At 34.6% G+C, this 18,650-nt stretch overlaps 2 protein-coding genes across 2 annotated transcripts; both read left to right on the forward strand.

Moving 5' to 3' along the window:
• Positions 1–84: 84 nt before the first annotated feature.
• Positions 85–10,009, forward strand: LOC145692172 (uncharacterized). The gene is made up of 5 exons (XM_081767471.1): positions 85–226; positions 4,698–4,864; positions 5,124–5,300; positions 6,549–6,690; positions 9,875–10,009. Exons 1-4 carry the CDS (start codon positions 85–87, stop codon positions 6,552–6,554), a joined length of 492 nt encoding a protein of 163 aa, XP_081623597.1. The 3' UTR covers positions 6,555–6,690; positions 9,875–10,009.
• A 596-nt stretch (positions 10,010–10,605) lies between these two features.
• LOC145692996 (uncharacterized) lies at positions 10,606–18,410 on the forward strand. Its single transcript, XM_081768626.1, has 3 exons — positions 10,606–10,798; positions 13,800–13,930; positions 15,369–18,410. Exons 1-3 carry the CDS (start codon positions 10,762–10,764, stop codon positions 15,477–15,479), a joined length of 279 nt encoding a protein of 92 aa, XP_081624752.1. The 5' UTR covers positions 10,606–10,761; the 3' UTR covers positions 15,480–18,410.
• The last annotated feature ends 240 nt before the right edge of the window (positions 18,411–18,650 follow it).

Raw genomic sequence — 18,650 nt, forward strand, 5'->3', positions numbered from 1 at the left:
AGTACAGAATTCATTGAACTATTTGGTTATTCCAGTTGTTAGCCATTAATAAATCATTCATTTGGTTTCTGTAAACAAACAAAAATGGCGGCTTTGACTGGAGTCGCAGAAACTAATCAGCTCGTAATATGTAATCAAGAAAACGAAGCAAATAGTGAAGCAAACAATTTCGTAGCAAGAAAACTACTATCCTGGGGATTCGCAGAAGCTATACCCAAATTTGCAGGTAGGAGGAATATGTTTTTAATATTAAGTATTTAAACAAATTAAATGCTGTAACTCAATTCTTTATGAAAACAATTAATTAAAGTGTTTGGCGTAAGTGTTATATGTGGTAGCTCGTGTACAATTACTTTATTGCGTCTGAACGGTATATAATTCATATGTCCTTATATGTGGAACAGCAAAGTAGGTCTACTACGATTGCCGCTTTTTATAGCTACATGATATGATGGAATTTCTTTCAAAACCCTCAGTTAACAACACCACAGGATAGGATCAATTGACAGACTCTATTTGAAACCATGAAATGTAGGATTCCTTAAACGAATAAATACGAGATGTTAAAGTATTTAGTGTGTAGGTAAACACGGTGCCTTTAATGTGCGATGTATATGACAGTCATGCATACATTGTGTACATGTTCTTTGTATCTCATTACTAGGTTAAGTTTGCATAGGTTAGTGTAGGTTCTTTTCTGCTAAATAAAAGTGGTCACTAGTCCATTAAAAAGGCATTCTGGAAAGGAGGATGCAACTACACGGAACTTTACCTCTACAAGTTTCATGTGTAAACAAGTTTCTGGTTGTAAACCAAGTTATCGCCAAATCTTGGGGTAAAAAAGTTACTTTCAGTAGTGATGCTACTTGAGATGTTGACCTGCAGCTTTACGAGGGTTCCGAACCACAGGAATCCCTACTAGGAATCGAAACACGTCTCCCTCGCTGAAGACACGCAGTTAATTATATACCCACGAAGAGTTCATGATCATGAATATAATTTCTGTGGCATTACTCGAGCAAACGATTTTACCATATTTTCACACATTTATTACATTTTCCGGTTTGTTTTTGCAGAACATGCACTAAATGAGGAGCTAGTGCATGAAACACGAACCAATTTCTGCTAGGTGGACACTAAAAAGCACGAATGATATCTTACCGAGTCAGAACCGGAGCGCAGCAGGGGAGCCCGAGTAGAGCAAGAGGTGTGTCAGGAGGGAGCAGGCGCGTCAGCGACATGGGGCATACGCATAAACGAGGATAGTGGAAGAATACGTAAAATATCAGCAATAATTTTTACTACAAAAACACTTAAGTAATCGTAATAATTCTTACCTACGAGATGGCTTCCTCTTTCCAGGGTACTGATGGCCTGCTGCGAGGAAGAAGTTAGTCTGTCCTGAATTTTTACTTTTCCACACTTCGCACAGTTGATTTTACGTTTCAACATACCATGACGCTGCAAAGAGTAAAATATGACGTTCTTTATCACACAATTCTTTGTAATAAAAACATATGTTCGCAGTATATATATATCACAAACGTCCATTGTTAACTCGAACAGAATATTCCCGCCGTTTATTTCCACCATCTTCGCATTCTTGCATTCTTCCGCTTCAATAAATAGTAATACTTAGTATACGTTCACTACGATCCAAAATGCAATTCAGTATGCTATCCACTGACATCGTATTTTACCTATATATTTTGTTTTTGGTAGAACCGTCTGCTCGAGTAAAACCCATTTTTTCATCTGATGTATTGAAATACATTTTGAATGGCAGTGAACGTATTCTAAGCGTAACTATTTACTGAAGCGGAAGAATACAAGAATGCGATAAACGTGCAAATAAACGGCTGGAATGTTCTGTTCGAGTTAACAATGGACGTTTGTGATGGATGTAATGCAAATATACAATTTTATTACAAAGAATTGTGCGGTAAAGAGCACCATGGTATGTTGAAGCATAAAATCTACTGTGCGAAGTGTGGAGAAGAAGTAAAAATTCAGAACAGACGAATTTCTTCTCGCAGTTGAGCTCCTTCGTGGCTAAGCGGTTAGCGTACACGCCTTTGGCGTGGGAGACCCGGGTTCGATTCCCGGCGGGAGCTCATGTGGTTTGGATTCCACGTTAATCAGTAGGTCCACGTCTCATATAGCCTCGCTGCTGAAAGGGACGTTAAACTCAAAATCAACTCTCAACTAAATTCATCTCGCAACGGGCTATTTGTACCCCAGAAAGCAGTGAAGCCATTTTAAAGGTAAGAATTATTGCGATTATTTAAGTGTTTTTGAACGTAAAAATTGTTGAGGATATTTTGTGTATTTTTCCACTATACTCGTTTATGAGTATGCCCCCGTCGCTGACGCGCCTGCTCCCTACGGACGCACTCGCTTGCTCCACTTGGGCCGCCTGCTAACCTCCTGCCCTGACTCGGTTAGTGCTTTTTAATACGTACTTTTTAATGACTATCTAGCACAAGTTGGTTCGTGGTTTATGCACTAGATCCTCATTAAGTGCATGTTCTACAAAAAGAAATCTTAAAATGCAAAGAAAGTGTAAAATTTGGTAGAACCATCTGCTCGAGTAATGCCAACTCACGAATGAACCCTGATACGACATTAGAATAAAGTTCCCTCAAAGTATATATAAAGAAAGGCACCTTGGAATTTATAATATTTGTGCTGGCCTATTCTTAAACTGTACGATTAGGGCAGTCAATTAAGCTGAGACTTGTCTATGTTGTTATGCTGTTGGTATAGGAAGTTACATACCCAGAAACACGTTGTATATTTTGCTTTACTGTACTTTGTCTGTTTGTACTATGCTGATGGAAAATTTTGTTCCTAAGTACCGGTATTTCAGCTTCGTATTGTAAAAGTTACAGTGATATTGCAGCTACTGAGAGAATACAACTTCAATTTTTTACCGAGCAAATCATTTTGGTAATATATTAAAAAAAAGCCGACGTCATGTGTACGTACAAAGTAGCCTAACAGAAACTGTTGTACCCAGGGGCAATAATAAATCTAATTATAATCGATTGTTTTTTAAGGTTGACCAGAGAATTTTTAAAGTTTTTTGTTTCAGCCATTATTATTTTGTTTAAATAGAGTTTTTTGTTTTATTCATTTATGTTACACATTGATAGATATACCTTCGTTTAACCTTAACGCCCTCATGCAACAGCGAGGTAATGAAGGACGAGACCTGCAGTTTAAAGTGGGATATGAGCCACTATTCTTTGCACAAACAAATCATCCTTCACCTTGACTCGTATCCAGGATTGGGGTGACAGTGGGCTCAGTGCTGTAACTTCACGTCTGGTGCGTAGGTTTTCTTGGTATTCTCCCGTTTGCTCCCACTTTCTTCATTCCACCATTTCATTCATTCTCTTCATCATCCTTTAGTCTACCAGGAATACCCCTAGGACATAAAACTCAAAGATTTCATTTTTGAACCCAGATTTTTTTTGGTTACAAAGGCTACCAGCCACAATCTCTTCCACATAGGACAGTTTTTAAAAATACGTTGTATTGATCTTGCATACTTGTGAATATTTTAAGAGTTATTTCAGAAAGATAAAAATACAGAACCAAACCAGAGACATTAGTGTACAGAGTTATGCACATTTTTAAAATAAATGGGAACGTCAAAACACTACAGAATACGGAACATCTAACTAAGTCCAAGTTAGATTACTGAGTCAAATACAGCGATGTAATTTAACTTGCATTTCAATAAGAGAAGTGATTAACGATATTATTCGTTTGAATTTTAACGACATTATTCGTTTGAATTCAGTCGTTATTTGAACCATTCATATTATATTGTGGAGAAGGGGTTAAACCATTTTCTTTCTTGTAGAAAAAAGTTAAAACCATGCTGGTTTCAACAAGTCAACTCAAGTTTTCAGCAGTTTATTTCTTATAAAATAAACTATGAAAAGCAGTATCAAGTGGTAGAATCTTTGCAAGCGCACAAACCCTTTGAGCTACGTCGGTAAGGAACCCTCTATGTTAAATGACAAACCATCATTTCCAGTCCAGTAGGCTGTTCGGACAGAAAGTAAGAACACGCATAAGTGGCATAATCAACTTGCAGATTGCTGTTTGAGGAAACTTAGGAAATACATGAAATTATAACGCTGCATTGTTGATAGGATGAGAGCCCAAGGGAACAGCATGAAGTACTGCCAACGTTGCGTTTTCATTAAATATAGGGTGCCTTCCCAGCAGGATTGTCTGGTTTAAACCAGATAGGTTCAAAAAAAGGTTGAAGCAAAAAAAAATCTCCAGTTTGCTGATATTTATGGTGATGTTTTGCTCATATTTCACACGACCTGTGTTAATTGCATCTAGTTTTCACCTTGCAATCAAGGAGTCCAGGCTTCAATTCCCGGTGAGACATTTTTTTCAGCTGCAGTACTCTCCCCGCTTGTCGAGTGGCTAGACGCGCGCTTTTGGAGCATGGGATCCCGGGTTCGATTTCAGGGCATGCGGTGGCTCGGATTTGACTTTAAAGTGTAGGTCCATACCTCATATAGCCTTGCTGCTGAAAAGGGGTGCTTAACTTCAATAACCAAAACAAATCAATCTTCCAAGTGCATTCCAGAACGTTTCATGCAAAGGAGTTGCTTTGTTTAGTTTAATTGATTACTTAGAAATTTACTGAAGCAATTATCATTTTACAGAACAAGAAATTGATGATGAGGCATTTCCCTTGCTTACATATACGATGATAGAAAATTTGTTTCCGAAGATTGGACAAAGAGCGAAGTTTCTCAACAAATATGAAAACTATAAGAGATCTCTGACTGTTTCACCTGTGGAAATAGGTGTAGGACTTGAGAATGACCAGGTACTGTAGTATATAAAATGTTTTGTTTAGAAATGATTAGTGCCGATTTCGTAGTAGCACCAAGTCAAGACACGACTATGAAATGGGTGCATATACATTGGTTGATTTAAATACCCTGTATTATTCAAGTAATTGTAAACAAATAACTATAACTTATACCACCTGGTATTTTGTATTATTTTCCAAATATTAAAGAATGTAAAATTTCGTTTTGTATTCACATTATTGAAATTATTAAGAAATTGAACTTTCTTCACAGGAATTATTTGAGAATATCAGTAGCTTACAAAATTTTGAGGAAAGCAGCAGTACAATCACGTCTTTTGCGATAAGTGAAACGAGTTTGCTTAGTTCTCCTGAAAACAAAGAAAAACAAGTGTCAGAAGAAACCAGAGAGGTTGATACCAATCCTTTCCAGAAAGTAATTAATGTTCAGGTGAGAATTGCTATGTTTATAACTCTGAAAAGCATGTAGTTGAAGAGAGTGTAGCGTAGCTTCTATCATTAGACTCCATAGGCATTTGTATGTATGTGTCTCTTCGTATATCTAGTCCACGATAACTCGTAAAACAGGGGGCCACGGGGATTACCTTGTAGAGCGTTCCTTCTGAAGCGCGTTGCCGTGGTTCGATCCCAGCTCGTGCAGATTGGGCGTTTTCTCGGTGTTCTGCAGTTTCCACTCACCTTCTACATTCATCATTTCGTTCATTTCTGAATAAAATGGTTTCTGTTCACGAACCTAGGTTTGATAAATTCTGAGTAATATAAGTTAACGAAAAACCCTTACCAATGCAAAAATCAGCGTGCATTTTAAAACAAAAATGGCTTCTATATGGAAACCAAAAGTACTAGAATGTAAATAATGTTCATTTTGAACTACCAAAATGTTAAGGCAACTGCACAAAAAGATTTTTTTTTAATGGTCGAGCAACCAGTGTTGTATCACTTTATGTGGATTGACTCAGATGCTACAATTCATCAATACTTCGAATACAATTCTCGAGTGCTTATCCTCAGGAAAATTTTAAAGATTACATCACTTCACGTAGCTGGATCGTTACATGCTATGATTTACTACAGCAGTAGTAAAGTAATTATTCATAGGTTCTCATAAGTATTTTGTTATGCCGAAGTACATCATGAGCCAGCTACAACGTGATCTTTAAAACCTCTCTGAGGATAAACATTCGAAACTTGTGCTCGAAATATTAGATATATATAAAAAAATATGCTAGTAATACGAATAATGTCAGGTTACAAAGTGACCGAAACTAATACGTGTTCTTTCTGTTCCATTCACAATTATAGATATTTCATCACATTGAAACAATGAGGAACATATAAAAAGCTTTCATTAAACTATCTTTGAATGGCTTGGGGTAATATATGTGTTGTTCCGAGAAAAAAAAGTACAAAAACATCAGTCAAGGTAAGAACACTATCATGTTTACTACCGTCTAATCTCTATTTTTGCAAACTTGTGAACAGAAACTGGTAACGAGTTATACAAGAATCCTAACAATAGTAAAATCGCAATTAAAAAAAAAAAAAAATCAGGCATATGGTCCTAAGCTCTTTGTTTGTAGAAACTAGTACATCGTTTTGAGAAAAAACAGAAATGTACTATTTACTTTTAAGAGATTTGAGAGAAGACTAATCATAAAACTGTATAATTGTATTATAGATGTAAGAGATATATTAGCCCAGTCTCTTCTGGGAAGATCTATTTTAAAATCTTACCAAGATAAAAATAAGTTGGATGGAAAAGCAAGGAGACATATTGTATCCATTATAGTAGATCATTATATGGAGTTATGGTGTGGATTGTAAGTATGTCTTTTAGTTATTTCAACATTCAAGTAAGTGATACTATATGCCATATTTTACCCTTTTTACAGGAAATCGTATATATACATCATTTATTGTGATCATTGTCCATTTATCATTGTATTGGCTGCTTTAGTTTTGTCACTTTTGTATGAAAATTCAAGTCATATTGCTTGCGGTTGTTATGAAATGCAGTTTGAGGTGTAGAATTTAACGCTTGCCTCCAAACAGGATTAATTTATGTTCACCAACCAAACACTTGGGAAGCATGATTGATGTTAATATGAATTTCAAACTGATGACGCGCCTCAAATATGGTGTTAGTAAATGTTGAAAGATGTTTTCAGGTGTCTAATGCATCTTAATGGACAAAAGATATAACTTGTGTAAGGACAGTCTGAAGAAAATGCTTAAGATTCATGTAATATTAAGTGAACTTTGTGATATATGGCATGAGTTCTTTATCGAGTGCAAGGGAAGGATTTACCTGTTACAATGGTTCACGAACAGTGTGCTCCTGCAAGGTGGAAGGTGTGACGCAAGTGTTTACGCATTGTTAGAAACTTTTTGTCGATTATTTATTATTGATAGTTCCAGTTACTGTACTTCATATACTTGTACACTAATTGATTTTCAGTAGTATTTTATGGGGCCGCAATGGCTCAGTGCAGAGTTCTCACTTGGTTTGATCTCAGCTTGCGCTAGTGAGTTTTGTGTTGGAGAAACGCCGTGCACAAGGATTTTTCGAGGTTCTCCCGTTTCCGCCAACTTTCTTATTCCTCCATTTCATTCATTCTCATCATCACCATCTCCTTCAGTATACAGTGGCAACGCTTGGCGTGGTCGCTAACTCCAAATTACCTTTTGTGCGAGCGGTCCCGGCTTCGATTCCCGCTGGGGTCACTCGGTCGAAAAAGTGTAAGAGAAAACAGGTAATTGTGGATTACGACAGACGTTCCGGATGAAATAACGTCCAGAAAACACTTACCCTATCCTTTTTTTTTTCTTTCTTTCTTTCGATTTTAATCTACTAGTTTCTGTGCACTCTTTCCATTATACTAGTGAAGAAGACTTAGCTTTTTCAACATATTTTACAGGCAAGGGCGCCGATTCTAGGAGGGCCGGGCCCTCCCAAAGCTCGAGTGAGCCCCAGCACTGTTCTTATGAACATAGAATATTTGACATAATTTGAATGCATAATTTGTCTTAAAATCCTCATATATACCTTCTGCATCTGAATGGGCCCCCAAATTTACAGAGAAATCGGCGCCCTTGTTTACAGACTGCTAAATTTCAAAGTATGCAGTAGTATGTGGCGCTCAACTTTGTTTTGAATTTTGAATTCAGCGTATTATACTGGAAATATACTATGAATTTCCAAATCAACTGCAGTGGTTCTTGGATCAAAAAACGGCGACGTTAATGACTGCTAAAATACGTGCTTCTGAGAAAAAAAAATACAGGGATGTAAAGTATCCGAGTTTATCGCAAAGGTCAAGAAACTCCACGCAATAGCTGAAATGTAATTAATGTTGCTTACAAAGACAGTAATCCTGGGTTCAGCTAATAGTGAAATTTATGAACTGTCCTTTCAGCCGACAATCAATCGCAAAAAGTACTTTCAACTACATATTTCTGTGAAGTGGGCTTTGAGACTTTTGAAATTAAAACGTCAAAGAGAAAAGGCTGAAATCCGTCGGTCAGGAATGTAGAGCTCAAATCAATTGCCCTCTTCTGTCTCAATAGATTTTCATTCATTTTTATAATTTATTAATATATGCAATGTTCGATTTCTTTAATAATAATAATAATAATAATAATAATAATAATAATAATAATAATAATAATAATAATAATAATACGTTGATTACAGTATGAATTTGTATTGATAGTATCGTATAATAAATTTTGAAGGGAAATAACGTTTTGGTATGCCATGTAGTCATGCATAATTTAGACTGTCCCACGAGTAGAAAGAGGTGAGGAACACGGACCTAATATGAACTCACTTTCTATAACGTAGCTTTTGGTTACAGTATACAGAAATTCACTTTCTCTGCAATTTTGTTTGTAATACAAGTATTTATAGTGATAGTAATATTTTTGCATAACCAGTAATTATATATGAGTACTGAAATTGTATATTTAATATATATATTTTTCTCTGTATTCATATTAGGATATCAAATACTGCTTTCGAAACCATAGCAAACACCTTACAGGAATTTTTTCCAACAGAAAACAAGGTAAGTTCTTATCATTCTACGATTGAATTCAAACAAGGTTTTCATTATTGGTCATGTTTGACTATTTTTATAAGTCCTTTTTAACTACACATTTTCAAACAGAAAATGAGTAAATTGGTTGGTTAGTGAGTAGAATGTAATGTCCCTTTCTCTGGCGAGCATTTCTGAGACATGTACCTATAGCTCAACGTGTGGTCTGCATCACATGAGCTCCCACCGATAAACGAACCCAAGATTTCATCGAAGGTATATACATTAATTATTTAACCACGAGAAAAGGCCACATAATGGGTAAAGTTTTCTTACAGAGTTTGGTCTGGTAAGAATAACAATTTTAAGGTATTGAAATTTTCTATAGAATATAGTATGAAAATCAGGAAATTTGTGAATAAATTTTGAAATTGAGGCAGATGCGTGTATTCAGAAGCCTTGAATAAACCATTTTGTACAATACCATTCGAATTGTTGAACTGTTTTAACATTGTTACGATAGAAAGTGTATTGTTATCTATTGATATGTGCTATGGAATACATAACTTAAATAGAAATAGTCTTATCTTGTGTGTTACGTTTTTGCAATTTACTTGTATGGTTCAGTGTTCTTCACTTTGTTCGCTGACGTCCCAAAATTCCTAGCCAGCCAGCAATTTTTAACCGTCTTTGAAGAAGGTGACAGAGGAAACGAAGACCATACTAGTAAATCACACACATATTTAGAGGTACAATACAACGCTGTTCTTATTTGTATAACTTACAAATCATTAATAAAAAATAATTTTGAATGTAAACTGATGTAATAGTACCTATAGTGACACGTAAAGAGTGCTTAGTTGTCAGAAATATAGTAATTTCGGGAGTTCAGAAAATTCTTCAAAGTTGTTACAAGCCAGAAAACGCAAATTTTAATAAGTTACCATAATAATCGTATTTTCCGTAGGAAATATATTTTGTGGCTCCGAAAACTGAGGGACGTAACCAGCGTATTGCAAAAGGAAAGCTCGTTGACAAATATAGAAACAGAAGGAAAATTTTGAGAGAGACAGGGATTGTAAAACATTACAGTTCATCACGTAATTTGAATCAAACAGAAACTAAGAAAGGTAAGAATAAGTTGAAAAACATACTCTAAATCAGATTTTGTATAACCATTGTTCCCTTTTTTGAAGGGGTTATTATATGAAGACATATTTTACAATGTGTAGGTAGATATAATGTTGTTGTATTAACTTAAAAGAACTTAAGTGACTCATGATTAAAAATTTTCACATTGATTCGTCTTGTTATATGTCTGTCGTATAATAATTGTCTAAATTTTCAAGGTGAACTCCCATCTTGCTCAGCGCCTCTTTCTTATACATTAACAGCAAATTCTTTACATGTAATGGGATCTAAAACAATTGCTGTTGATGTTGGAATTGGCTGCTGAAGAAGATAGGAGATCACATTGAAAATTTCGGTAATTACTGTATGACAGACGTATACCAAGATTGCTCTTATGAAGTTTTAAGATTTAGTTTTTCGTAAGATTTACTATCAATCAGAAGAATTTGATAATTATTACTATTGATAATTGGAAAACGTTTTAAAAATACGATGGGTGTATAAAATTTATGATGTGATTGCGTTTTCTTTCGATTCAGATACTGAAGCTTACGTGACAGAGGAAAATTAACCATTAGGTGATTACCGGGCTGCAGAAGAAAGCAAACAGTGGTTGAAGTATAATTGTGGACCAAGTGAAGAAATTTTAATCCATTGGAGGAATAGTAGAGCCATTCGGCAAAGAGCAGTATTAGGAGAGAAGGTCTTTACATTTTTTGAGGAATGGCCTATTTTGAAACTGCCCACATCGTACAATTTGGTAAGTTAATTACTTGTGAAACTGTTATAAACGCTTGATGTTACAAGATAGAGGATATGCCTGTACAACAAAATAATATATCTACACGCCACTTCATCTCACCATCGTTTTTGACTCTCAATGTCCCATAACCTATTGCTAAACATCTTGCATGTTATTTTTTCAGAATTTAACGAAAAAGTGACATTAAAAGAACCCATTGCTCTTTGCACAAAATGGAACTTCGAAGGTATTGTAGTTTGATATTTTTATGAAAGCATTTCAAGCGGATTAAAGTACAAGGCTCACATGCAAGTTGTATCGCTTCATCCATATTCCAAGCTGAAATTCTTATACTTGGTGTTTTCGTTACTTTATTTTACACTTCGAATTTTATTTGTAATTGACTTTTGTATACGTCTCCCGAAATTAATTGGTGAAAGACACTGGGAGAAATTTTCGGTTACTGTTGCCGAAAACGCTTTATTTTTCGAAAACATATTGCATCCAAATGGTGCCCTTTCCTCACACACATGTTTCTTATTCTTTTTGGACGGTCTCTATTATAGCAGACATATGAATAGTTGGTACTGAATATGTAGCAGGAAATATTTTAAGGCGTGAGTGTTTGAAATGGGTCTCACAGATAGGGAATCACTTTCCGTTACAACGTTATATGGCGAATCTTAATTTTAATGAAAGGAAAACTAAAACTATAATAATGCCGTGTCCTCCATTCTCATTTCGAAGAAAGTACCACCATATTCTCAAATTCAGTGACGAAGTGTCGCTCGAACTTCTGAATTCCCTTAAAGAGAGTTTCTTTGTCGTTTCCAAGAACATTTCATATGTTAATGCAGGAAATGAACTATGCTTCTTTTTCATTCTTAGTTGGAAGATGATTTCGAAAGTCTTTTCCCAAACCGAACAAATAATCTCTTCAGGAAATGGCCTGATTTGTCGGGCAAATTGTATGAATTGATGAAAACGAGGGTGAATGAAAAAGACGTCGCTCCATATTTAAAACTTGTTGATGAGTCAGTTAAAGAAGGTGAGTTAAAGTGAAAAAACTGTTCATTATACGTCTATGTGTAATCGTTTTAAATCAAAAGGAAATTGAAGAAAATATTCATAGATGCTTAGCTAAACAGCTATAGCTTCTGGTAACTCCTACATAACTAATATCGTATCTTTAAAATCCATATAGAACATTGTATTCCAAGGAAATAAAAAAAAAGAAAAAAAGTTGTACGATCTACTTCTCTTACCGTTTCTGAAACTGAATGTACTTATATATCAACTAAAATACAAGTTGCAACTAGATACTACAAGCTTAGAAAAAAATCGCCAAAAAAGACAAAATCTTGAAAATAGGGGGAAAAAGACATTACAATTTCCTTTAAAGCACTCGTAAACAGTAACAAGGTAAGAATTTGGAAAGCGCATGTTCGCAATATATATATATATATATATATATTTACAATTTGTATTATAAACATAGGCATCCCGCATAAAATTATTTGATCAAAAATAGGATAAATAATATTTGAAACTTGAACACTCATACTCTTTGATTGTACAAAAAGTTTGATTTGCTTCAAATATATGAATGTATGAAATACAATGAGTGAAAATACGCATGGCTAGATCGCGGCTCTAACCCGGGACGTTCGGCCTACCTCTCACCATTTAAGTCGAGGTTCCAAGGTAGGATCCCGGTCTAGTTATGCGATTTTTCACTTCGTACTTCATGATATTTGCGCCTACAGAACATCTGGTTTCATAAAAGTCGGTTGTTTCCTTAATTAACAAATATAATTAAATGAAGATGTAATATAATATTCACATTCCAGGCTTTAGATTAATTTTTCATTGAAGTACGCTTTTCTCACTAACGTAATTTTCTTTCCTATTTGAAAGAGCAGTATTTTCAAAATTGAAAAAGGATCATTTTTATACAACAATGTTTTGATGTTCTGTACAAACACTGAAACACGAAGGGGGACGCGGTGGGTCAGTGGTAGAGCGTTCACCTCCGGTGCTTGGGGTCCCTGGTTCGATCCCAGCTCGCGCCGTGTGGACTTTGTGGTGGACAAACACCGTGCTCGTGGGTTTTCTCGGGGTTCTCCCGTTTCCTCCCACTTTCTTCATCTCACCATTTCACTCATCTCTCATTATCACCGTCTCCTTTAGCTTAACCGGCATAAAAGTGGGACGTTAAACTTAAAGATTTCATTTCATTTAACTGAAACACGAGTTGTGAAACAAAATATGCCACCAGAGATGTTTCAAATCAACACTATAACGTTTGGGAGATAATTCCTCACACTAAGACAAGAAGTATACATCAACCTGGGTGAAGAAATACGTTATCTAGGGATTATAAGCTGCTAAAAACATGAAAAATGAACTTTAAAGGTCCATAGCTTCAACACTATGGGACCTATTTTAGTCGGATCAGGACATCGTTTACTAACTAGTATGCTCTATCCAAATATCCATGTTTTACAGTTGTGCTGTACTTGGGCACCACTTTTTATAGAGGGAGTTAGGGTATGAGAAAATAATTTAGAGTACTATATATCAGTTCCCTTCCATCTGCAGATTAGCTTTTGAAATCCACTAAATGGTGAAAAAGGGACAATTTCTCACGAAAAATGCGGAAAAAGACATTTACACGAAAACAGGCAACATAAAATTTCATCAATTTCTTTTCTCATGATTCGTATACGCGTCATTCCTATTTTTCTGTATGTCCACCCATAAAAAGTAATCATTTTTCTAAACATCCGATGTCTAGTTATAACACAGCTCAGTACATAGCAACTGAAAAAAAAAACGTGAGTAATAGAATTTTCGGATTTTCTTCTTCGTTCTTTCTTTTAATTATACTGTTTGTAGCTCTGAAAAAACATTAATCGCATTATCTTATTTCGTTCGAAGTGAAAGAAATTCTTTAAAACAACATTTACATTATATGTAATGCGACATTTATAACTAGTTATAAACATTTTCTTTGCAGATGTAAGAAATTTTGGTATATTTTCGCTGCTTCCATTTGTATGTCGTCCTTCAATACATTCCTGTTCTGGAAATAAAAAGTGGAAACCGTCGTGCCAAGAATCTGTAGACGGATTTATATCTTATGTGAAGGTAATTAACTGATACTATAGTATTGTATATTGATAAAATTAAAACTTGACATACCACATCATGTGATAGGGTCTGCTGCTTTGATGTATTTCTCGCCATTTATTGTCTGTGTAGTCATAATTATTATTTTCATTACTCGTAACATCTTGTTTAACATTTATAACAGATTGGACGCTAACCATTTTATAAACATATTAGCAGGGTTCTTGCAAATCAGGGAAACCCTGGATAGAGAAAATGAGGTGATATGAAAAAGTGACTCAGAGTGATACTTAAGCAGGAAATCAGAGAAAATTTTAGATTTTTTGCTTAGGGAATGAAAAATGTTTCGGTGTTTTATATGATGAGATACAAGTCGGCAATAATTCAAACACGGAAGACCAATGAAGCAAACTCAGGGCAACACGTGCTCTGGTATCTCATAATATACACACTAGTTAGCATCTTATTTTAGAAATCGAAATTGCAATATATTATATCGTGAAGTTAAGGTGGTACCTTCTAATATATTTTTAGGTAACATATGGTTTCTTAGTGACAGTGCCTGATAGCTCCCTACTGCGGATCCGGAGGAGGTAGATCAAAGAATTAACGTTTTCTTTTGCATTTTAGATACATTCATTAAAATGTCTAGAGCAACGAATTTTAACCTTGCATGGTGCAAATCGGACTAAGATTTTGAGTGTAATTTTTGTACCGAAAATACTTGCTTTACGTAACGAATCTACTTTTAGTACATATAACATATGAAAATAAATACATCGATATTTACATATTATTTATCCCTATTGCGATCTGCTAATTACTAGTAAATTAGAACTGAAAAACAAGTTTTGAAGATAAGAAAGATTAAAAGACTTCCTTCAAAAGGCACGGCTACATCTTGTTCAGATAGGACGCCTTGCAATAAAGTTTAAAGGTGATCTTTTCAAAATTAGAAGTCGGAAGTTACAGGTAATTCACCAGTATTGTATTTCATATGGTCTTGGGATTTTTTATTTATAATTTTCCAAGGCTACAATTTTCAACAATTATGTAAAAATCAAGTTCTAAACCAATATTGGTTTTGAGGAAATTCACAAAGGATCAATATTATTCTCGAATAATTAGAAATTTTTCACCCGATTCAGAAATTTATTCACTAAAAAAGTCTGTGTTCAGTATTTTTTTTAACTTTAAAGAAAAATAATTAGGCGACATTTATAAAAATTGGAAAGTATTTTTAAAATTACCGATTTTTTTTTAAACTATCCAGTTACAGATTTATTTATTTATTTTTAGTTTACCGTTGAGAAATGTGCTCCAATTCTAAAGGAGAATGTGTCTCACTTCCTCCCTGTATTTTATTATAGAAGTCACATTTCATGTGTCAAAATCCTAGAATAGAGTTGATGCTGAACGGAAAATGCATATATTAATTAATACTGCTTACTTTCAGGTTATGGGCGATGTTCAGGCGAAACTGGAAGAAAGAAAAAACCTGTTGGCCACACATCAATTCCCCTTCAGCCATTTATTGTCGCGGTTGGAAACACAATGTTGGACATAAGGGACTATTATGTGGTAATAGATCAGGTGCAGTATCATTTCAACAGTATTGTCAAGGCCGTGGATGTTTGCTTTAAATGCTTTTTTGTAATGCAAATTAAATATCCTGTAGAATGTGAACAAGTTTGGCTTCTAATTCAGAGACTTGTGTACGAAATTACAACGGCACATGACAAGAAAATAATGTCAGTTTCCACACTTATGAATGACCTTGCTTAAGATGTACATAGAAGGTATCATTCAAGTTTTGTAACTTGTAATATAATTCATTAAGGTAAAATAAGGCGTATTTCGTTTGTATGCAATACTGATCCTCAACGTGAAATAACATTTTACAAGTGTTGTGTTACTTTATTTTTATATTTCAGAATGCCAATTTGCTTTATTTGTAAAAAGGATAAACTAGGGATTAGAAATCTTATTCTGCACTTAAAATATCACCATCACAGATTAGAATATTGTATTTTTAAATGTATAGAGAATGGATGTTGTAGGTCATTTCAGTCTTCTGGTGTCTTTAGTTGTCATTTACGAAACAAACATAAATGTATAGAAAAGTATATCCCTGTAAGAAGTACTCTAACTACAGCTCGTGATCCTCTTTGTACTACGAATGACAATAGTAATGTTACTTCTCCCGATACAGAAGTAAATGAAAATCGCGCTTGTACTAGTGAAGACATGCCGTTAAATGAGGAAACAGTTTGTAGTAATTTCAAAAATTTCGTAGGAAAGGAAGTGGAGCTATTGATTGCAAAATTGTATAGTAATCCCTTGCTTACACGCTCTAGTGTTCAAGACATTTTCTCCGATTTTAGTGAATTTCTTCATAACATCATAAATTCAGATTTGAAAAGAGAAATCTTAAATATTGAAACAGGTAATGGAACAGAGAGAAACAGCGAGAATGTATTGGCAATGTTAGAGTCCTTAGAAAGTTCATTTTCGATATGCTCCACAGAGTATATGCGTTTTTCGAAATTGAAAGAAACTGGATATTTTGTTCATCCGAAAACAGTCATTTTAGGTACAGCAAATAGAAGCAGAAAAGTTAATGGCAGTGCCACTCTAGTACCTGAGGTTGTCTCTGCTCACTACATTTCTTTAAAAGACAATATGAAAATGTTTTTTGAGTTACCAAATGCTTTCCAAGCTTGTTTGCAATATATGAGCGAACTGGAAAACCAATCGTCAATAAGCTTTAAAGGGTAAAATTGCGTTTCCATTTTTTTTTGTATTTTGATGACTTTGAAACAGGAAATCCTCTTGGCGCACGTGCCGGTGTACACAAGTTGGGTGCTGTATACGTTGCTTTTCCTTCTTTGCCCTCCGAATTGCGTTCTTTGACGGAAAATATTTTGTTAGCGTTATTATTTCATTCAAATGATAGAATTAATTTTTGAAATGAGGCGGTTTTCCAGAGTTTAATTAAGGATATCATTGAATTACAAGAAAATGGAATCGATATTGTATTAACTGACACATCACAAAAAGTGTACTTCATTTTGGGTGCTATCCTTGGAGATAATCTAGGTCTGCATTCTATTCTAGGTTTCACAGAATCATTTTCCGCTAATTATCCATGCAGGTTTTGTAAAATTCACCGTAATGATTTGATTTCTAGTACAAATGTTGCTATTGCCATGCGCAGAAGCAAGAATGATTACGAAAATGCTGTATTACTTAATAATGTAAGTGAAACAGGTGTAAAAAGTGAATGTATTTGGAATCAAATACCAAATTTCCATGTGGTTGAAAATTATGCAGTAGATATAATGCACGCAGTCCTAGAGGGTGTATGTAATTATGAATTATCTTACATCTTAAGGTACTACGTAACGGATAGACATTTATTTACATTAGATTTATTAAATAGCAGAATACAGTTCTTTGATTATGGGGATATAGAAAGCAGCAATAAACCTCCAAAGATATCAGCAGAACAGTTGACAAAAGGCTTTCTACGTATGAATGCTTCGCAGATGCTCTGCTTGGTGCGGTACCTTGGTTTGTTTATTGGTGACTTAATTCCTTGTAATGATGAAGTGTGGGAACTGTACTTGCTTTTGAGGCAAATCATTGACATAATAACATGTAGTGGTTATCAAAAAGGTTGTGAATTGCTTTTGGAAAACTTAATAGTAGAACACCACGAACTATATATAGAGCTGTATGGACATTCATTGAAGCCTAAGCACCACCACATGTTACATTATCCCTTGATCATGAAAATGTCTGGTCCACTTCTTCTCTTGTGGTCTATGCGGTTTGAGTCAAAACATAAATTGCTGAAAACTTTTGCTACTGTTACCTCCTGTAGAAAAAAACATTACGTACACCTTATCATTGAAAAATCAACTTCAAAATCTCAAACGGTTTATGACTATGAGATCTTTAATCCGTGAAATTATATTTGGACCTGGAGAGAAGAAAACATTTCTTGACTTGCAACGTACCTACAACTTTCAAGAACGTATCTCAATAATGAATAAGGAGTGTTATGTAACGCCATGGGTCAAAGTTAGTAGAACTTTATACAAAAAGTGTATGATGGTGTGTTTTTCAGTTGAAGATAACTGTCCTGTTTTCGGTGAAATATGTGCCATTATGTGTTCTGATGATATTTTGTATCTCATAATCAAAAAGTATACTACCGAATATTTCTATAGGCACAATCATACTTATGTCATTACGGAAGAAAAAGCTATTTGTTTATGGAAATGAATAAACTTATATCTCCATATCCTTTGCTGAAGATATCTTGTCCAGATGGAAGCCTTTGTGTGTGTGAAACGCATTTTTTATAAAAGTTCAAAATTCTGTTTCACAAATGATAGGTAGATAATACCAAATACAATAAAAGAGAATTTACGGGGTTCTGAAGAAACGTGGCTACTTTCATTGTGGTCTTCTGTAATAAGATTAAGTAATTTTTTTTCGTAAAACTTCAAAAAAGTGTCTGTAACTGATATTTTGAGTGTTCTAAATAAAGTTCTTGAAATGTATCACTTTCACATTTTTTTTATTTAGTATTTGCTATCAGATTTCCTATTGAAAATTGTTGAATTTCTATAATGAATATTCAGTAAGGTATATGTATTTTCATTGCACTCAACCTGGTTGACATTCAGTTATATTTACTTTTTTAAAACTTTGACTCAGTAACCTGCTC

This window comes from Thermobia domestica, chromosome 8, assembly GCF_964235325.1.
Source record: "Thermobia domestica chromosome 8, izTheDome1.hap1.1, whole genome shotgun sequence".
NCBI lineage: Eukaryota > Metazoa > Arthropoda > Insecta > Zygentoma > Lepismatidae > Thermobia > Thermobia domestica.

What these genes read in the sequence shown, in the direction of transcription:
- LOC145692172 (XM_081767471.1), top strand. Translation starts at nt 85, where the DNA reads ATGGCGGCTTTGACTGGAGTCGCAGAAACTAATCAGCTCGTAATATGT. An exon ending in AGCTATACCCAAATTTGCAG is followed by an intron (nt 227 to 4,697) that starts GTAGGAGGAATA and finishes ATCATTTTACAG; the next exon opens with AACAAGAAATTGATGATGAG. An exon ending in TAGGACTTGAGAATGACCAG is followed by an intron (nt 4,865 to 5,123) that starts GTACTGTAGTAT and finishes CTTTCTTCACAG; the next exon opens with GAATTATTTGAGAATATCAG.
- LOC145692996 (XM_081768626.1), top strand. Translation starts at nt 10,762, where the DNA reads ATGGCCTATTTTGAAACTGCCCACATCGTACAATTTG. An exon ending in TGCCCACATCGTACAATTTG is followed by an intron (nt 10,799 to 13,799) that starts GTAAGTTAATTA and finishes TTTTCTTTGCAG; the next exon opens with ATGTAAGAAATTTTGGTATA. An exon ending in GATTTATATCTTATGTGAAG is followed by an intron (nt 13,931 to 15,368) that starts GTAATTAACTGA and finishes GCTTACTTTCAG; the next exon opens with GTTATGGGCGATGTTCAGGC.